Source organism: Malaya genurostris, chromosome 1 (genome assembly GCF_030247185.1).
Source record: "Malaya genurostris strain Urasoe2022 chromosome 1, Malgen_1.1, whole genome shotgun sequence".
Classification (NCBI taxonomy): Eukaryota; Metazoa; Arthropoda; class Insecta; order Diptera; family Culicidae; genus Malaya; species Malaya genurostris.
This window is the reverse complement of record NC_080570.1, coordinates 101,688,192-101,706,017: the sequence shown is the minus strand read 5'-3', so window position 1 is coordinate 101,706,017 and position 17,826 is coordinate 101,688,192. Positions and strand designations below refer to the sequence as shown.

The following is a 17,826-nucleotide window of genomic DNA, read 5'->3' as shown; positions in this document are numbered from 1 at the left end:
CTCAGCCCTCTCCTGTTTCACACTGGCACTGCTATTAGACCGGTACAAGCCGAAGCCCCGTGCGATGTTAAGGTAGGACAGAGAGGAAAAGAGCTTATCAGTAGGATCACTTTTGTATGTGAACAACTAAAGCATGCAACTAAGTCACAATAGCTTCGTCATTAGGCTATTAAACGGTGCCGACTGATTGCCTCACACGCAACACACTTGACTTAAACAGGCAGTCGCCAATCCAGGAAGTCAGCGATCTTCCGTCGCACGCATTCGCCGTGACGATCTTGGTTTCACAGTAGCAATGCGACAAACAATCAACCAATTCAGCGAAATGTGATAATGCCATTTATCGGCGAGCCTTCTTGCACCTTGCATTCGTCAGATCCCGCAAGCAGCGAACAGGAGACACTCGTGCGACAGATAATAATTTGCTCAGCGTTGAATGGAAAGAATAAACTTAATTTATTTGACTCGATTCCACAAGTTACACAAACACTTAGACACGACGAATTACTCGGTAATAGAATTAAATTGTAAAATCACACTTGATTTGTAGACGGCACTGTGATGATTTATTCCACTCAATTAGAATGTGTTTCGACACTTTCCGTTAACCTCCGACTGGCCAATTTTGCACGCCTTCGGTCCGTCGATGATGAATCGATCATCCAGGCCTGCTTTACTTTCGGTCGTTGTCGGTGGCGGATCCGTTCCAGTTTCCTCGTCGCCGATAAATATTAATCGATCTTCATTTTCATCGTTGACTTCTTCGTCATTTGGTTCGACGTTAACTGCTTTGGCAACCGAATTAACTGTAGCTCCAGCGGATCGAGCGGAAAAGGTTTCCGAAATTTCCGATACTTTTGCATGCGCCACCTCTTCCGTTGTTGTTGTTTTTGTTGTTGGTGGAACCACACTGCTACCATTGTTTGGAGTGGTCGTTGTATCTCCGGAACCGGTTAGTTTGTCTTTGACGTAATCGTAACCACGCATGACACCATCCTTGACCGACGAGGCCGCACTCTCGAAACTTTCTTTGACCCTGGCCGTGCCTTGTTTGAATACCGAAGAAACGTCATCGAAAAATTTGGACACTTTACTCTCCTGTGCTGGGGTTGCTGCCGTCGAACTGCCACCGGAACTGGTTGTGACCGTGGCTGATGTTGTGCTCGTCGTTACTGCCACGGTCGATTCGGAATTTTGAGGCCTACCGGTTACCGAGGCAACGATCGCGATCAGTAGAAACAAAAACAATTTTCGATTCATCGTGAGAGAATTTAGCTGGTTGTTTGGAACCGGTTTGACTTTGTTCGCGAATTGTGCTGCGGCTAAAAAGTACGATCCACTCGGTGCAAACGTCCGATAGCGAATGAGAGGTGAGTGATCGTGATCTTCTAGTACGAACGGGGTGCTCTCGTCTCCACAAGGTTCACAGGCACTAATGTGCACAACGGAATAGGTCAGAATAGGATAAAAGGAGGATGATTCATTGTTGGTTATTGTGGTGAGATAAAATAAATAGTTACAATCGAGTCACAAGATCGTATTGGAAACAGGCACAACGGAAGAGACAAAAATGAACTATTATTTCAACTAGTTATACACATCTACCAATATGTTTCACAAAACCTGAACTTTCCTACTGACACACTATAACATGCATTGATTAATAATCAGCTTGAAATAGTAATCTTGTGAAATCAATAATTTGATTATATGAATTAGAATGCGTTTGAGCAGTAGAATAACGCAGTCGACGGATTACGGAAGGCCAGTCGTAGCATTCTAATAGTATTCCAGCACCAAACAGAGAATGAAAGACTGGTTGGATAGCGCAGATCTTATGTATGTATAATTATATTGAACAATGCTCAAGATGTTCATTCAAGGATGGCTATGTTTGAAATTTTTCTACTACAGTGCTCATGTATTTTGAATCAACATGTTAAATGCATGGATTTGACAGCACTTTTTTTGTTTCTATTATAGATGTTTTAACCTTAAGGTCATTCGCCTCTTCGGGCCAGAAAAACTTTCTGACCCTATGTGCGGGGTTGGGAATCGAACCCAGGTGGACTGCGTGAAAAGCATCGACGTAAAGAACATCACGCTATACCCGTTCCCCTTGACAGCACTTGTTGTTCGGTTATGTCGCTTTCGTTTGATGTAAAACCAATAGCTTTACTATAGTCAAAGCGTTTGCTTGAAGCCAGTTTTGAATCTAATTTCAACACTGATGAAATTACATTTAAATCAGTCGCAAATCCTACTATCATATCGAATTGGCCAAGCAAAGCAAAGTCTTGATATCACATTCGTTTTGTGAAATTTGGTCTTTCTGTTTCAACAGATCGGGATTCAGAAAAAAAAAATCTGAAAATGGCTTTGAAGCGTCCTCCCTGATTTAGCACAAATAAGTACTAAACAATTATAGAAAAACTAGCCAAACCAATTGCGAGCAAAATAGTTGCTTAAAAATTACAGAATTGCGGAAGCAAACGATGTCCTAATAGTAACAACCAAATCATGGGTAAAGTGTCATAATATGCCCCCCTTAAGAAAACTTTGAGATATTTCTAAATGCATTAATATATTTTCTTGGAGAATGTAGGTATTTCTTTGAAATACGCCTGAGGAACATAATTTTCTATGATTTCGGTACAAGCGATGAGAATTGATTGATACAAACACATTTTTCAAATCGACCACATTCTCAGTTTTTTCGCTTGTCATAGGCATAATACCCCAGGAACCTTATAATATGCCTCACAACAAATCAGTCGTATGCCCCACAACAATGATGCAATATTCGATACCAGGTATTTAAGTTGTCGCATTCATGTTACAATCAAAGGCAAGGATCTTTGCATTGCTTGCATCTACATTCCCTGCATTCCTACAATCTTGAATACGGGAGAAATGACACGAATTCTTGCACCACCAGCAAGACCAAGTGCTCTGGACTTATCCCTTTGCACGACATCGCTACGCTTGGACTGCACGTGGAAGGTGATCCCTAATCCCCATGGTAGCGATCATCTACCTATCGTGATTTCAATCGCCTATGGATTAAGACCATCGGAAACAATCAATGTTTCGTATGACCTCACACGAAATATTGTTCGGAAGTGAAAAAAAAATGAAAAGCTTGATTAAAGCGAAGAAAATTCTAACCGCTAGATATTTGCTTTCGCTAAAGAAGTATGTCCTGACTCTGTTCCTGAACAGACGATCATGCGCGTCGCCTCATCAAACAGAAACGAGACACCTTTTTCGATGGTAGAGTTTTCACTTGCGCTTTTATCGTGTAACAATAAAACTCCGGGGTTGGACAAAATCAAATTCAACTTGTTGAAAAATTTGCCTGACTCTGCCAAAATGCGCTTATTGGATTTATTCAATAGGCTTCTTGAGGATAATATTGTCCCACATAACTGGAGATAAGTAAGAGTTATCGCCATTCAAAAACCAGGGAAACCAGCCTCCGATCACAATTCGTATCGGCCGATTGCTATGCTTTCCTGTATCCGGAAATTGTTCAAAAAAATGATTCTGTTTCGTCGAGACTAATGTAAGCCATTAGTCTCGACGAAACAGATTTCAGATACACAATTTGGTTTCCGCAGGGGCAAAGGTACGAACGATTGTCTTGCGTTGCTTTCAAATGGCATTTGCTCGTAAAGAACAAATGGCGTCAGTTTTCCTAGACATCAAGGAGGCTTTTGACTCAGTTTCCATAAACATCCTATCTGAGAAGTTGCATCAGCATGGTCATTCACCAATTCTGAATAACTTTTTGTATAATCTATTGTCCGAGAAATACACGTATTTCGCGCATGGTGATTTGTCGACAATACGATTCAGTTACATGGGTCTTCCTCAGGGCTCATGCTTAAGCCCCATTCTATACAATTTTTACGTAAACCACATTGATGAATGTATCAACACATCTTGCACGCTAAAACAACTTGCGACGACAGCGTTGTGTCTATTATAGGACCCAAAGCTGCCGATCTCCAAGGACCATTGCAAGATACCCTCGACAACTTGTCCACATGGGCTCTTCAAATGGGTATCGAGTTGTCTACGGAGAAAACTGAGCTGGTTGTATTTTCAAGGAAGCGAGAACCAGCACAATTACAGCTTCAACTAGGGAGTGAAACCATAGCTCAGGTCTTCACATTTAAATATCTTGGTATCTCAAACAAAAATGCCAACATAGAATCAACTTTGTTCGTACAATAACCGGATCATGGTGGTGTGCCCACCCAGGAGACCTGATCAGGCTGTACCAAACAACAATATTGTCCATGATGGAATACGAATGCTTCTGCTTCCGATCCGTGGCGAACACTCATTTAATCAAGCTGAAAAGAATTCAGTATCGCTGTTTGCGTATTGCCTTAGGTTGCATGAAATCGACTCATACGATGAGCCTCGAAGTGCTGGCGGACGTTCTATCATTGGAAAATCTGTTCCGAAATCTCTCCTATCGTTTGCCCATTCGATGCGACATTTTGAATTCGCTGGTGATTGAAAACTTCGAAAGGTTAGCTGAGCTTAACTCCCAAACCCGTTTTATGTCCTTGTATTTTGATTACATGGCTCCGAATATTAATCCCTCTTCGTTTGTTTCCAACCGTACTCATTTCATGGATACTTCTGATTCTACTGTGTTTTTCGACGCATCCATGAGAGAAGAGATTCGTGGAATTCCGGATCACGTACACCCTCGAATGGCCCCTAATATCTTTCATAATAAATTTAGAACAGTCAACTGTGAAAAGATGTTTTACACTGAATCAAACATCAACAGGTCCACAGGCTTCGGCATCTTTAATCAGAACATCACCGCTTCGTACAAACTCAGTGACCCGGCTTCAATTTACGTCGCAGAATTAGGTGCTATTCAGTACACCCTCGAGATCATTGAAACCTTGCTCAAAGACCATTACTTCATTGTCACGGACAGTCTAAGCTCAACAGAAGCTCTCCGGGCAATGACGCCAGGAAAGTATCCCCCATATTTCCTGGGGAAAATACGGGAACACTTGCGAACTTTATCTGAACGGTGTTATTCAATATCCTTAGTCTGAGTCCCTTCGCATTGTTCCATTCCGGGCAATGAAAAGGCAGACTCATTGGCTAAGGTGGGCGCATTAGAAGATGATATTTATGAAAGACCAATCTGCTTCAATGAATTTTTCAGTATCTCTCGTCAGAAAACTCTCGAAAGTTGGCAAACTTCATGGAGCAATGGCGAACTGGGACGATGGCTACATTCCATTATCCCTAGGGTATCGACGAAACCTTGGTTCAGGGGGATGAACGTGAGTCGCGATTCCATTCGTGTTATGTCGCGGTTCATGTCAAACCACTACACATTCAACGCACATCTCTGGCGTATTGGGCTCACGGAGAGCGGTCTCTGCACCTTTGGCGAGGGTTATCAGGACATCGAGCTTGTCGTGTGGTCGTGCGTAGAGTATCGCGACGCTAGATCGAAACTACTGAAGTCCCTTATCGCCCGATGTAGACCGCCTAACGTTCCGGTTCGGGATGTGTTGGCGAGTCAGGATAGTTTTTTTTTTAATAACTATTTATTGGAATATGAGTTAAAATTAAATTATTAAGATTTAAATTGGGTGTTCAGCCACAAGTGTTGACTTTTCAGCCCTATTATATACATGATTTGGTTATTACCATGAGGACATTATTTGCTTCCGCAATTCTGAGATTTTTGTGTAGGGAAAATTCTAAACCTACTTGTATTGTGTAATGGGGAAAAGGAACTTATATGCTAACTTACTAACAAATACAGAGAGCGAATCGATTCGATTGAAGATTGCATCGATTTTTGTCGGAATTTGCTTATAATATTATGTGACATTACATCTAATGGTTCTATATTTGTGAGTCTGTGTAACTCATTTGTACTAAACCAGTGAGGACGCGTCAGGATAGTTTATATGTGTTTCTTATATACTATTACCTCAAACACATTAACATCCAAGTGTAATGTGTTATTTCTCGCCCAGAAAGTATAATCTCCACCTACAGGTTCGACACTAACATCCGCTCGATTCTCTCGATCCCCGTCCCAGTCCACCATCTTCATTGGAACTAACAAGATCTTTTTTTGTCACTACCTTTTTCGTTCCCCCTTTTCCCGTCTCTTCACCATCTCGATGGCAACTAATTAGATCTCTGTAGTTTTCAGACATTTTGTTCCCACATTCCCTTTTTACCAGGTTTCCACAATATTTACTTTTTTTCATTCTCTTCCGTAACATCGTCATCACCGCCCAGTCGAAAACCAGTATGGGGGCCACCCACCGGGCCTTCGTAGCCTGGGGGTGTTTCCCGCGGACCCACACGGACCGAAGGATGCGGCCAGTTTAAATATTTACCAACGCCATCTGGAAGACTCATGCAATATTCAATTCATCGACCACTACCGATCGCCGATTTCCGAGAATCCGAGATGACATAGACTAATGGTACTATTCTAGTTTGAGGTTAGACGTTACTTAAGATTAGAAAATACCCTTGGCATCTTAGAGCTTAAGCAGTGTGCCTAAAAATATATTATATTATTGAATAAAAAAAAATGAAGCAATATGCCCTTTGAAATGTCGATATAGAAAAAAAGCAGATAAATAAGATATTATTTGCAACAGCAATCAATTAATTACAATTGGAAACCAACATTTTTTATCCTCTCAACGCTACATTTTATTTTAAGATCCGTTATAAATCTTTGAAACAATATTTTTACTCGAAGCATACTATTGAATCGAAGGTGGGCATAATATCCGCAGAATAATTGTTATGAGAAAATTAGTATATCAAAGAAATGGCTTTGTTTCTTTGCATGTTTATACCGTACTAGCTGACCCGTCGAACTTCGTCTCGCCCGATTTTTTTTTTTGAATTTATGTTCTCGGACAGTAGAATTGTAAAACCTCTTATGCTGTTAATCATATCATCTTTTAAGTCAGTGCATCGAATAGTGATTGAAGATCTATCTCAAACTATGGTTTCGACATATGGAATAAAAAGTGAATCAAAAATAACTAAGATGACTACTTTAAATTGATTCCACAAATTTACAAAAGCTGTCCTCGCGACTTGTAGTTCGTCACTTCTCGCTAGTCTGGTTATATTATTTAATCGTGTTTGATGAATGTTCGTAGCGTGACAATTTCGATTAACAATTTAGCGATAAAACATTATTTTTACTTTTAAAACATCTGGTCAGTCAGTAATTATTTAGTAAACTTTTGACATATCAGAGACTCGGATGTTTCGCATCGCTAAGTTCGACTCCTCTGGTAGAAGGTAAAAGTTTAGATGCAAAAAACCTTCTTCTTACCTGAATGAACCTTGTTACGTCGAATTTTTCCGCACTTTATCTTCAAATCCTTACTCTTTTTTGAGTACTATTGCTCTACATTTTTCATATTCTTTCTCCTCTAACCATCTCTACACGGAACGACCGAAATTAGTTCTGCGCCTAATTCGTATTACTGTTTTTGAATTAGGTGATTTTAACAACAAAATTTCCAAAATAACTATAAAATTAGTTGAAATTGAGAATTTACTTTGCTGAAAAAAAACTCTTATTTTTAAAGAATGTGTTTAGTTGGCGAATATTCTGGACACAAACCAGCAATATTTCAAATTTGTTTCTATTTATCTATCACCATCATTACTGAAGGACAGCACAAAGAAAACAAAAATGAACTCATGAGAACAGTCAAAGCAAAACAAACCATTAAAAAGCTAAAAGGGACAGTCTTGTCGAAACTGCTTGCAAATTGTTTAGATGTTTTTCGCATGTTTAACGATATATCCATATATAAATTTCTAAACCGATATGTAAAAATGTCGTAAACTGTTAGTGGAAAGTGTATTTATTCAGAATTTGTGCGCATTTGAAGCGATTGTGCGTAATAATGTTTTTACGCGGAACAGTGAAATGAGTTTCGAATGTTGCACTCTAATTGTATATGTCAAATGATGTTTTTTGTATCTTCCAACCTTCCGGGCTACGCCGTCCGGTGTATTACTTGTATATGATTTTTGTTTCCGAGTGCTCAAAGTTTTCAGTGAGAGAGTCGATTTTGCGAAGTCGAATGAAGAAAACAGCGATTTAGGAGAAAAATTTTCAAAAAGAAGTTTATGTTTCGCTTATGTCTTTTTCTCCAATACAACATCGTATTTATACCTGTCAATATAGAAAAGATAACCGCGACTGAAATTTTTTTCGGTAGTAGTGTGCCATCTAGTGGCTAGTAGTCATTACGGTGTTAACGTTTTTTCGGTGACAGAGCGCCATATAGCTGCAAATTGCAGAAACCAATTCAACCATTTATGTTGGTTGAAAACAACGTTTTATTTCACTAATTCAACTAAAAATTAGGTGAATGGATATGAAGTGTGCCTTAGCTAAGAAATGACAGTACGTTGAATTGGTGAATTCAACTAAAAAAATAGCCATTTCAACAAATATTTTATTATTATTAAGGAAATGAGAAATAAAAATTCTAAATTAGCAAAAGTAAGATTTTTTTAGTTGTCTCAAAAACTAACTAACTAAAATCAGAAAATCAACTAATTTTTTCGCCAAAATGCTGATTTCGGTCTTTCCCTGTAGTTAGTTTGATATTGTTTAACAACCGAAAGATAAAATGAGTAATTCTTGGACATTCGAAAGTTCAAGTTAACATTCCTTTAAATATTGTGTCCATTAATTTTTACATGAAAACTGCCTTCGTTCAATAGATGTATCAATAGTCGTCTCATTAGTCAACACCAATTAATTTTGTTTAGTTTCCAACCTACAATTAACGAATGGTGGAGTTCAGTACTGAGAATCTATATCAGAAAGTTTTATATGAAAATAATGTGAATTTCTTCTGTTATAGCGGAGTGAACATGAGGAGTGATCAGGGGTATCAGTTCAACTCACGCCTACGATAGCCAACATTAATCATCTAACTGATTACATTGCACACAATGCATCTTCTGGTAAACAATATCCTGTTTAGCTACACTTATATGCGTTCTATCATCAAATCATTTGGCAAGCAATAATGTTGATACCCAATTAAGCACGTGGCTCGGAACACCGAATCACATCGATGCATACTTTATGCATGTGAAATCTTCACACAAATCAACTCGTTGCGCGCCAAAAGATTCTTTCAACGATCTAGTATTCCTTTCTTCGACGGCCAAACACTTATGCAACTCGTTATGCGCCAAACACCTATCAATGATCTAGCAATCATTGGCGACTTTTTCAGTGGAAAATTCCATTGTCCATACAAAACAACTTTATTGGGTTTTCCCACTTTTCCGGTAAGTTTTCCTAATTTTTTTGATGTACGAATCCGGTGGGGGTAAAAACTGATCAAACAAAAAAAAAAGCATCTCAATCCGTCCATCCGTTCTTACGTGATGCGATTACAAAGAATGATCTCTGCATTTTTATATATATAGATATAGAGACATTAGCACTGCTAAAAGTTAGTTACTACACGGAACGACCGAAATTAGCTCTGCGCCTAATTCGTATTACTGTTTTTGAATTAGTTGATTTTAACAACAAAATTTCCAAAATAACTATAAAATTAGTTAAAATTGAGAATTTATTTGCTGAAAAAAACTCTTATTTTTAGAGAATGTGTTTAGTTGGCGAATATTCTGGACACAAACCAGCAATATCTCAATCCAACACGAAATTCTCATTGACAACTAATTTTGTTTTTAAAATCAGAAAATTTGTTTCTATTTATCTATCACCAGTTTATTAGCCACAAAATTCATGAGAAGTGTCAAAACAAAACAATCCAATAAAAAGCTAAAAGGGACAGTCCTGTTGAAACTGCTTGCAAATTGTTTAGATGTTTTACGCATGTGTTACGATATATCCATATATAAATTTCTAAACCGGTATGTAAAAATGTCGTAAACTGTTAGTGGAAAGTGTATTTATTCAGAATTTGTGCGCATTTAAAGCGATTGTGCGTAATAATGTTTTTACGCGGAACAGTGAATTGAGTTTCGAATGTTGCACTCTAATTGTACATGTCAAATGATGTTTTTTGTATCTTCCAACCTTCCGGGCCACGCCGTTCGATGTACTACTTGTATTCGGTTTTTATTTTCAGAGTGCTCAAAGTTTTCAGTGAGAGAGTCGATTTCGCGAAGTCGAATGAAGAAAACAGCGATTTAGAAGAAAAATGTTCAAAAAGAAGTTTATGTTTCGCTTATGTCTTTTTCTCCAATACAACATCGTATTTATACCTGCCAATATAGAAAAGACAACCGCGACTGAAATTTTTTTCGGTAGTAGTGTGCCATCTAGTGGCTAGTAGTCATTACGGTGCGTTATTTCGGCGACAGAGCGCCATATAGCTGCAAATTGCAGAAACCAATTCAACCATTTATGTTGGTTGAAAACAACGTTTTATCTCTCTAATTCAACTAAAAAATTAGTTGAATGGATATGAAGTGTGCCTTAGCTAAGAAATGACAATTGGTGAATTCAACTAAAAAAATAGCCATTTCAATAAATATTTTATTATTATCAAGGAAATTAGAATTAAAAAATCTAAATTAGCAAAAGTAAGATTTTTTTAGTTGTCTCAAAAAATAACTAACTAAAATCAGAAAATCAACTAATTTTTTCGCCAAAATGCTGATATCGGTCTTTCCGTGTAAGTACCAGTTGACCACTAGACGTTTTATGCAGATAAAATGCTTATTTAGTTGAAACATAATCTTACATCGAAAAGCTGCTTAATGAAATTTTTAGTTTTTCCACATTTCCCAGCAAACGACAACTGCCAAACTTGCATAACAGAAAGATCCTACGAAAAGATAATGTTAGTGATAAAACTTTGAATTTGTTTGAATTTGAAAGTAATCACTTCTAACTGAACACGCAACTTTAATCATAATAATTTAAATAAATAATACATCTAAATAATAATAATAAAGAAAAGCACGGGTGTGTAATGTCAGAGACATAACTGGATGTCGTAAATATGAATAAAACTGACACTATTTCGTAATAGTTCCGAATATCAAATAGTTGATCGATTGTGTTAATTGTGCAAGCTCTCTACTTTTGCACTTTTACAATTTGAAACGATGCACCTAAACTAAAGTACAGATTAGTTACATTAAACATTCTGACATACAATTAAATATTACTAAATAACCAGTATAGTTCTTTATGATAAAATAATTGTGGTTCTGATGGAGAGTGACGAGTGAGTTCGAATCTAGTCTGAGTCGGTGCTATGCATTTTATGTAGCAAATCACCAGAAAGTTCTACTACAAACTACAACTGGTTGGAAAATAGGCCGTAGGGAAGACCGAGGCTGAAAAGGCTATTTTGGGCAGTGGCGACATCTAGAATGATTTTGGTGAATCATTAGGTCATCCATGGTGTTTTTGTGATGTCGTTTGTGCAGAAGCACGTTTTTTTCTTTTGTCGGTACTGGTGAGTAAATTTCTGTTTTTGTAAAGTAATACGTGTAACGCGGATCAATTTATATTCGATTTCCAAAACCGTGGTACCATTGGAAAGGGTATTTAAAATTTTACAAAATGATTGTTCTCGGAACCATTCATTGGGGCAGGTTGGCCAAGTTTTGTGCGGGATTGGTTGACCGAGTTGTAATTTTGGCTTAGAGCAAAGTACTGCTATGCTGTTTTGTGCAAAGTGTTGTTATTGATGATGGTAAGGAAAAATATACATGAGAAATAAGTAATGAAAATAAATTAAAGTCATTAACAAATAGAAATAAAAGACTGAAGTCTTTGAAAGATGGAAATAGTCGATAGAAAAGGTGATTCCTACATTTTATGAATCAAATGCCATCAGAACTTTTAGCAGTTAGAATTCCTGGCAGGATTTGTCACAGATTGACCCAACCCCGCACATAACTCGTCCATCAGTATAGAATCTGCTGCAGATGTAAGCCATCCTGAAAATGTCAGACCTCTCCCCAAGGCAAGTATGCAAACGCATTTGGAGGAGCGTCAAGGTCGTGAATCGATCCAATATTTCTCTTATTCTCTATCTGGAGGAGTCAAAAATGAAACCAAGCGTAAGTGCGAACGCTGGTGGAGAAAAAAAGGGAAGCTGAAAAAGTTCCCCAAATCTGCCGAAACTAAGTCCCAAATAGTTAAAAAGACTCAAAACCCAAGAAGGGGAGTTTTTTCACGTACCTACATAATAAAAAATGATGCATACCAACTTTTTTAACTAATAAAAGCATTCATTGATATATATCAAATGTATTTCACTACTCCTGCTCTGGGATTAGTTGGCCGATTTTTTCTCCGCATTTGATTCTTAATAACTATTTTCCTGATTTTTATTCAGGAATGAAACAAATCACACATGTGCTCGAAAGGTGTATTTTCATAACAGAGCAATCCGTTTATCAAAATATCTAACCAGAAAGAGTACAGAAATTCCGAAAGCGAAATTCGGCTAACCAGACCGGAGACCGGGTCCATACAGTATAGTGAAGGAAAATTTCGCATAATTCTTTTGGTATACAATTATGGTTTTAAATAGCAATATACAGAATTTTGATGTCCATTACTTCATTTTGGATTTGAAAATTTCAGTGAAAGAAACTATCAAAAGGCTGTACGGGATTAATTTCTGGCATTCAGAAGGCCCAAATTATGTAATTCTCTAAGATATTAAACATTGCTGCGAAAATTGCACAAAGCTAATCAAATTATCCTAGATTTGCACTACACTGATGATTTTAATTTTCGATTTGCAAAGAAGCAATCTATAAAGAGCGAAACGACTTTCGGAGAAATGGCTTTTGAAGAAATGAACTGTTCCCTCTCATAGTATTCATTTTTTCTATGTATTACAGCAAAAATTCATCAAAATACTACAATTCAAAAAAAGGTTTAAAAAAGTGTTTCGAAGATTTCTGTTGCAAATACTACTACATCGACATACTACATTTAAATTGAAGTTAATGAAAATCTATTCAATTTTATGTGAGAAAGTGAAATGAGCTCTATTTTTTCACATTTGATTACTATTGTCAGTACTTCCGAAACCGAAAGCTGGATAGTGGTATAGTGACATTTGATTCATTCAACCATGAACCAATATGACCTACAAATTTTTTTCGATGGCTATTTGAATTATGGAAAAAATGTACCGGTAGTCGGACTTGGATAAAATCACTATCAATGGTTTACTTGGTAGAGGTAGCTTATGAAAATACTACTCTTGAAATTCACATTTTTTCACTAAGCACCCTACCTCCAGAACCAGGAATCAATTCGAATGAAAATTGGGATATTTGTATGGCATCTTAAAATCGGTTCAGCCATCCTCGTAAGTGACAATATTTGTCACACATATACGCACACACACAGACATTTGCTCAGTTCGTCGAGCTGAGTTGAATGTGTTTATGACATTCGGCCTTTCGGGACTCGGTTCAAAAGTCGGTTTTCATAGTGGTTGCATAGCCTTTCTATATGAGAAAGGCAAAGGCATGTTGGAGAAAAATTGGTGGTCTAAAAGAAGAAACTTCGAAATGGTTAAATTTTTCAACGGCGAAATCTACTCTCCAAAGATCGTGTTTCATAACGAACTCTACGATCAACAGGCTTGTTTTATTGAAAAATCCATCTTACATCGTTTGGAAAGAAAGAGAAGTTTCACAGTCTTCGATTTTATGGCTCAACCTTAGATTTATTGAGGCTTTTATTGTCAGATGAAACCAATAAAAAAAAACACCAAAGAATACTCGGCTGCGAAGTCTGTTGAAACAAAAAGGCCAAATTCCACAAAAGGAATGTAATGCCAGGATTTTGCTACCAAAGAATACTGGAACTATCCAATTTGACAATTTTGAAAGTGTGATTTAATTCATTGAAACTTTGATGCTAAGCAACTACTATTCCAATGCTTGTTGTCATTCACATGTTTCTATTATTTTCTCTAATAAATTTCCGTGAGCACCCAACGAAATACACACCATCTTTCAATTATTTATTATTTAGCAATTACCATTTTTGATTACTGAACAAAATAATAGCTGATTACAACATCCTGTAATCAGCTATTATATTATTCTTTTATCGGTTGCGCATCATCATTAAACCACAACCATGGTTCTTTATAATAGTCTCATCAATACAATACGACTATCACAATGGAAAGTGACGATGAGTTTTATGTACTTGTGAACCAACTGTTTTGACGATAACTGTAATAGTAGATGTTATACCATTTGACATCATAGTGTCGTAGTTACACGATATGTGGTAAAATATACGCTTATTTTACTCATTATATAATAACGCTTGTTTTATTACTCATATATGTACAAATAAATATTGTGTAAATAAATAAATTAACTGTCGAAAAATCGCTAGTTTTAACGTTAGTAGTAACCGTCGTATGATGGTTCATTTTCGTGCACGTAAACTGAATTCGGCGGCAAAGTGACGATTACAACTTCCGGCTCATGAGGATTTTTCTTCTTGGTCAGCTGGCCGTTGAACAAATTTTTAACCCCATTGGTCCACTTAATAGCTGCCAGTTCCACATTTAGCTTTGTTTTAACTGCAGTTTCCTTGACTTTGTCCTGCACGGCAACCAGCATCTGGTGAATCTTTAAAAAGGGCGAAATCTGCTGTTGCACCACATCTTCATAGTTTTTGTTCTCTACCGGAAGCTCTGTCGTCGGAGCAGCCGTTTCTGTTGCGCCTGCCGCTGCTTCCTCCACATCCGGTAGTGACTTACTGGTGGCAAATCCGATTGCTACCAGGACGGAACTAATACGTAGTAAGTTTTTGAAATTCATGCTGCTCGATAATTTGGTGAACTATGATTGAAAATGGGTTTGTTTGAACTGTGACTGAACTGATGACCGACACTGGCTTTTAAACGAACATAATGCGGGAAAGTGAAAATTTCTCAACCCAGAACTTGTTTGGATTGCCGGCATAACGTAGTAGTGAAATTTGAATGGACAACTTCTGAATCATCCAAAAGTTGTAAAACCGGCACAGAATAGAACCATGTTAATTGTTATTTGATGGCAAATTTTGTACTCAATAAACATTGCGAATCTACCTACACCAGAAATCGACAAGAAGCAAACGAGAAATGAGTCACGATAGCTGTTTGGAATGCGCCTGTCCAACGTGACTCGATGCTTCCAACCCGAAAGCTTGCGAACAAATTGCGCTTATGTTGCATGCCAGTCCATCGCCGTTGCATACAACTGTTTGGGCTGTTTCGTGTTACGGAATGATGGCAAAATTGTTCGGACAGAGAAATGATGTGGGATTGTATAGCAGTGAAAATGAATGTAGATTCAAAATCTAAATCAGACATTAAACATCATTTCGCACAGGAATTGAGAAGTTTTTAGTGTATATTTATATTTTCAGAGATTTTGAAACGTGGCAGTGTTTTTCGCATTTGAAATAAGTTCAGAAGTTAATTGTCTTATTGAGCAAGAAGAGAATCAATTAATAGATGAAGTTTGAAAAAAATAATATTAACTGATCCATTACTGATATTACTGATCCATTTGGAAAATTAGTAAACCAGTTGAATCCGAATTAAATTTTTCGACGAGGGTAGATTTTTTTCGACTCGATGAATTAAAGTAAAGGCCAAGCAAACGTTAAATAATTTACTGATGAATTAGGCTAAATTGAACAGTGGTTTTCGTCACTTCTTCGATCATATCTGTGAAACTGTTCGGAATTATTCTTTCTTGTTCGATCAGCTTTCAATTAACCCTAATTAGATATAGATACAGATGAAAATTATTAAATTTCAACAACATGTATATAATTAAACTCGTAAATATACATTTATGTAATTAATGATTTAAGTTTTTAAATTAAAGCGCAAAATAATGTACATAATTGAAGCATCAAAACACATATGAATTTATATTGTTATTTGCCTAATTTTACACCACATTGTAATTTTTAATTGCTCGTTTGAAAATAATGTTGTGTTCATAATCGAAACTTTAATTTTCAACCGACATGTAAAATCAACATAACATTCATTGAAAAACTGAAAACAAAGCAAATGGCTGACGCGTTGAATTTCACATCAAGTTTTATCCATCTTTTATAGTTTATAGTGATTGTTATGTGTGAAAATAATGTCAATAGAAATAAGTTATAAGTTTTGTGAGGCTGTTTTCAAAGATTTAGAACACTTCATGTATCAGTCGGTGTTGAACAGCCGTTCGCCCCCCACGCGTATAGCTTTTGGCTTCTGGAATTTTTTTCTGGCTACCTAGAGTTTCATTGATTCAAGACTTCAGTCTTTTTCAAGGCTACCTGAATCACTAACTGTCTTTCTTTCTCAAGGCTATACAAAGCAGAGGTGGAAATAAGCCCATTTTGCGCACGAAAATGTGAAACAATATTTCCGATTGTGAATCAAAAAACCGAACACAGTGAATTAAATAATTGGGTAACAAAACTAAAATTGCGAATATGTTTTGAATTGTGGAAAATGAAATTGAAGACCTTTTTAAATTCTAAGTAAAACCCAAAATTTATCTTATCAAAAATCATTCGTTTCAAAATTCATTATAATATCTACAATGAATATGTGATATGGAAAGATAATACTGACTATTTTTATTTACTGTGAATCAAAAAGTTTGCTTGTTTACACCTCTGATACAAAGAGTGATATTCTAATATAATCTGTCTTTTTCAAGACTAAGTCATTAATCAGATTTTTTTTCAAGGCTAGCCATTCAAATAATTATTATTCAAACTAATCAATCTTTATTAAGACTACCACAAAATCAGTCTTTATCAAGACTTATCTAAACTAGGAGTATAATCGAAGACGGAAATCGGAACGTAAAATTTAAAGACAACGGACGGACTTCCCTTCCGTTGATTCTATGCCGTCTAACAATATTTTCGATATTCTTCCCGAATCGGATTGTAGCGACATAGAAGAAAAGTTTTCAAAAATTCCGAAAATGGACGCTTGGCGTTCTGGGAAGAAACAACAATCTATGCCGCCAGTGACGGTGATGATTTCCGACTTCAAAGCATTCCGTACTGAACTATCTACTGTTCTCCCGAAAGTAAAAGTCTCATTTCAAATTGGACGAAGAGGAGAATGTCGAGTCTTGGTTGATGGATTGGAAGATTATGAACGTCTTATCCGATATTTGTTCGAGAAACTTCATAAATTTTATTCATATGATATAAAATTAGACAGATCATTCAAGGCTGTCTTGAAAGGCTTATCAAATAATCAAAGTACTGATGAAATTAAAAATGAACTAAAAGAATTGCTAGATTACTTTATAAAACTTATCAAATTGGATGGCAATTCGCAAATAATATTATAATAAATTTAAAATTTAACAGTGATGTTAAATAATTATTTGAATATTTTTTAAATTGGAATGCTCGATCTTTGAAATCGAGTGAAGATGAATTTTACAATTTTCTCAAAGTTCACAAAATTCATATTGCCATTGTGACAGAAACTTTTCTTAAACCAAATGTCAAATTGAAAAGTAATCCACATTATGTGGTTCATCGATTTGACAGGTTTACTGGAATGGGTGGTGGAGTTGCCATTTTTGTCCAACGGCAAATTAAACATCGAATTTTACCTTCTTTCAATACTAAAGTTATTGAAAGCTTGGGAATCGAAGTTGAAACCATTCATGGAATTTATTTCATCGCTGGAGCATATTTGCCATTCCAATGCACCGGCGAAAAATTAAATTTCTTTAAAGGCGATTTGCAAA

General features: G+C 36.6%; 1 protein-coding gene across 1 annotated transcript; it reads right to left on the bottom strand.

Annotated features, from left to right (window-relative positions):
- Positions 1–432: 432 nt before the first annotated feature.
- On the bottom strand, positions 433–1,521 carry LOC131425266 (uncharacterized). Its single transcript, XM_058587012.1, has one exon. The coding sequence runs from the start codon at positions 1,258–1,260 to the stop codon at positions 580–582; it is 681 nt and encodes a 226-aa protein (XP_058442995.1). The 5' UTR covers positions 1,261–1,521; the 3' UTR covers positions 433–579.
- Positions 1,522–17,826: the final 16,305 nt, after the last annotated feature.

Bases quoted from the DNA above. Each gene is read 5' to 3' on its own strand.
- LOC131425266 (XM_058587012.1), bottom strand. From the start codon at position 1,260: ATGAATCGAAAATTGTTTTTGTTTCTACTGATCGCGATCGTTGCCTCG.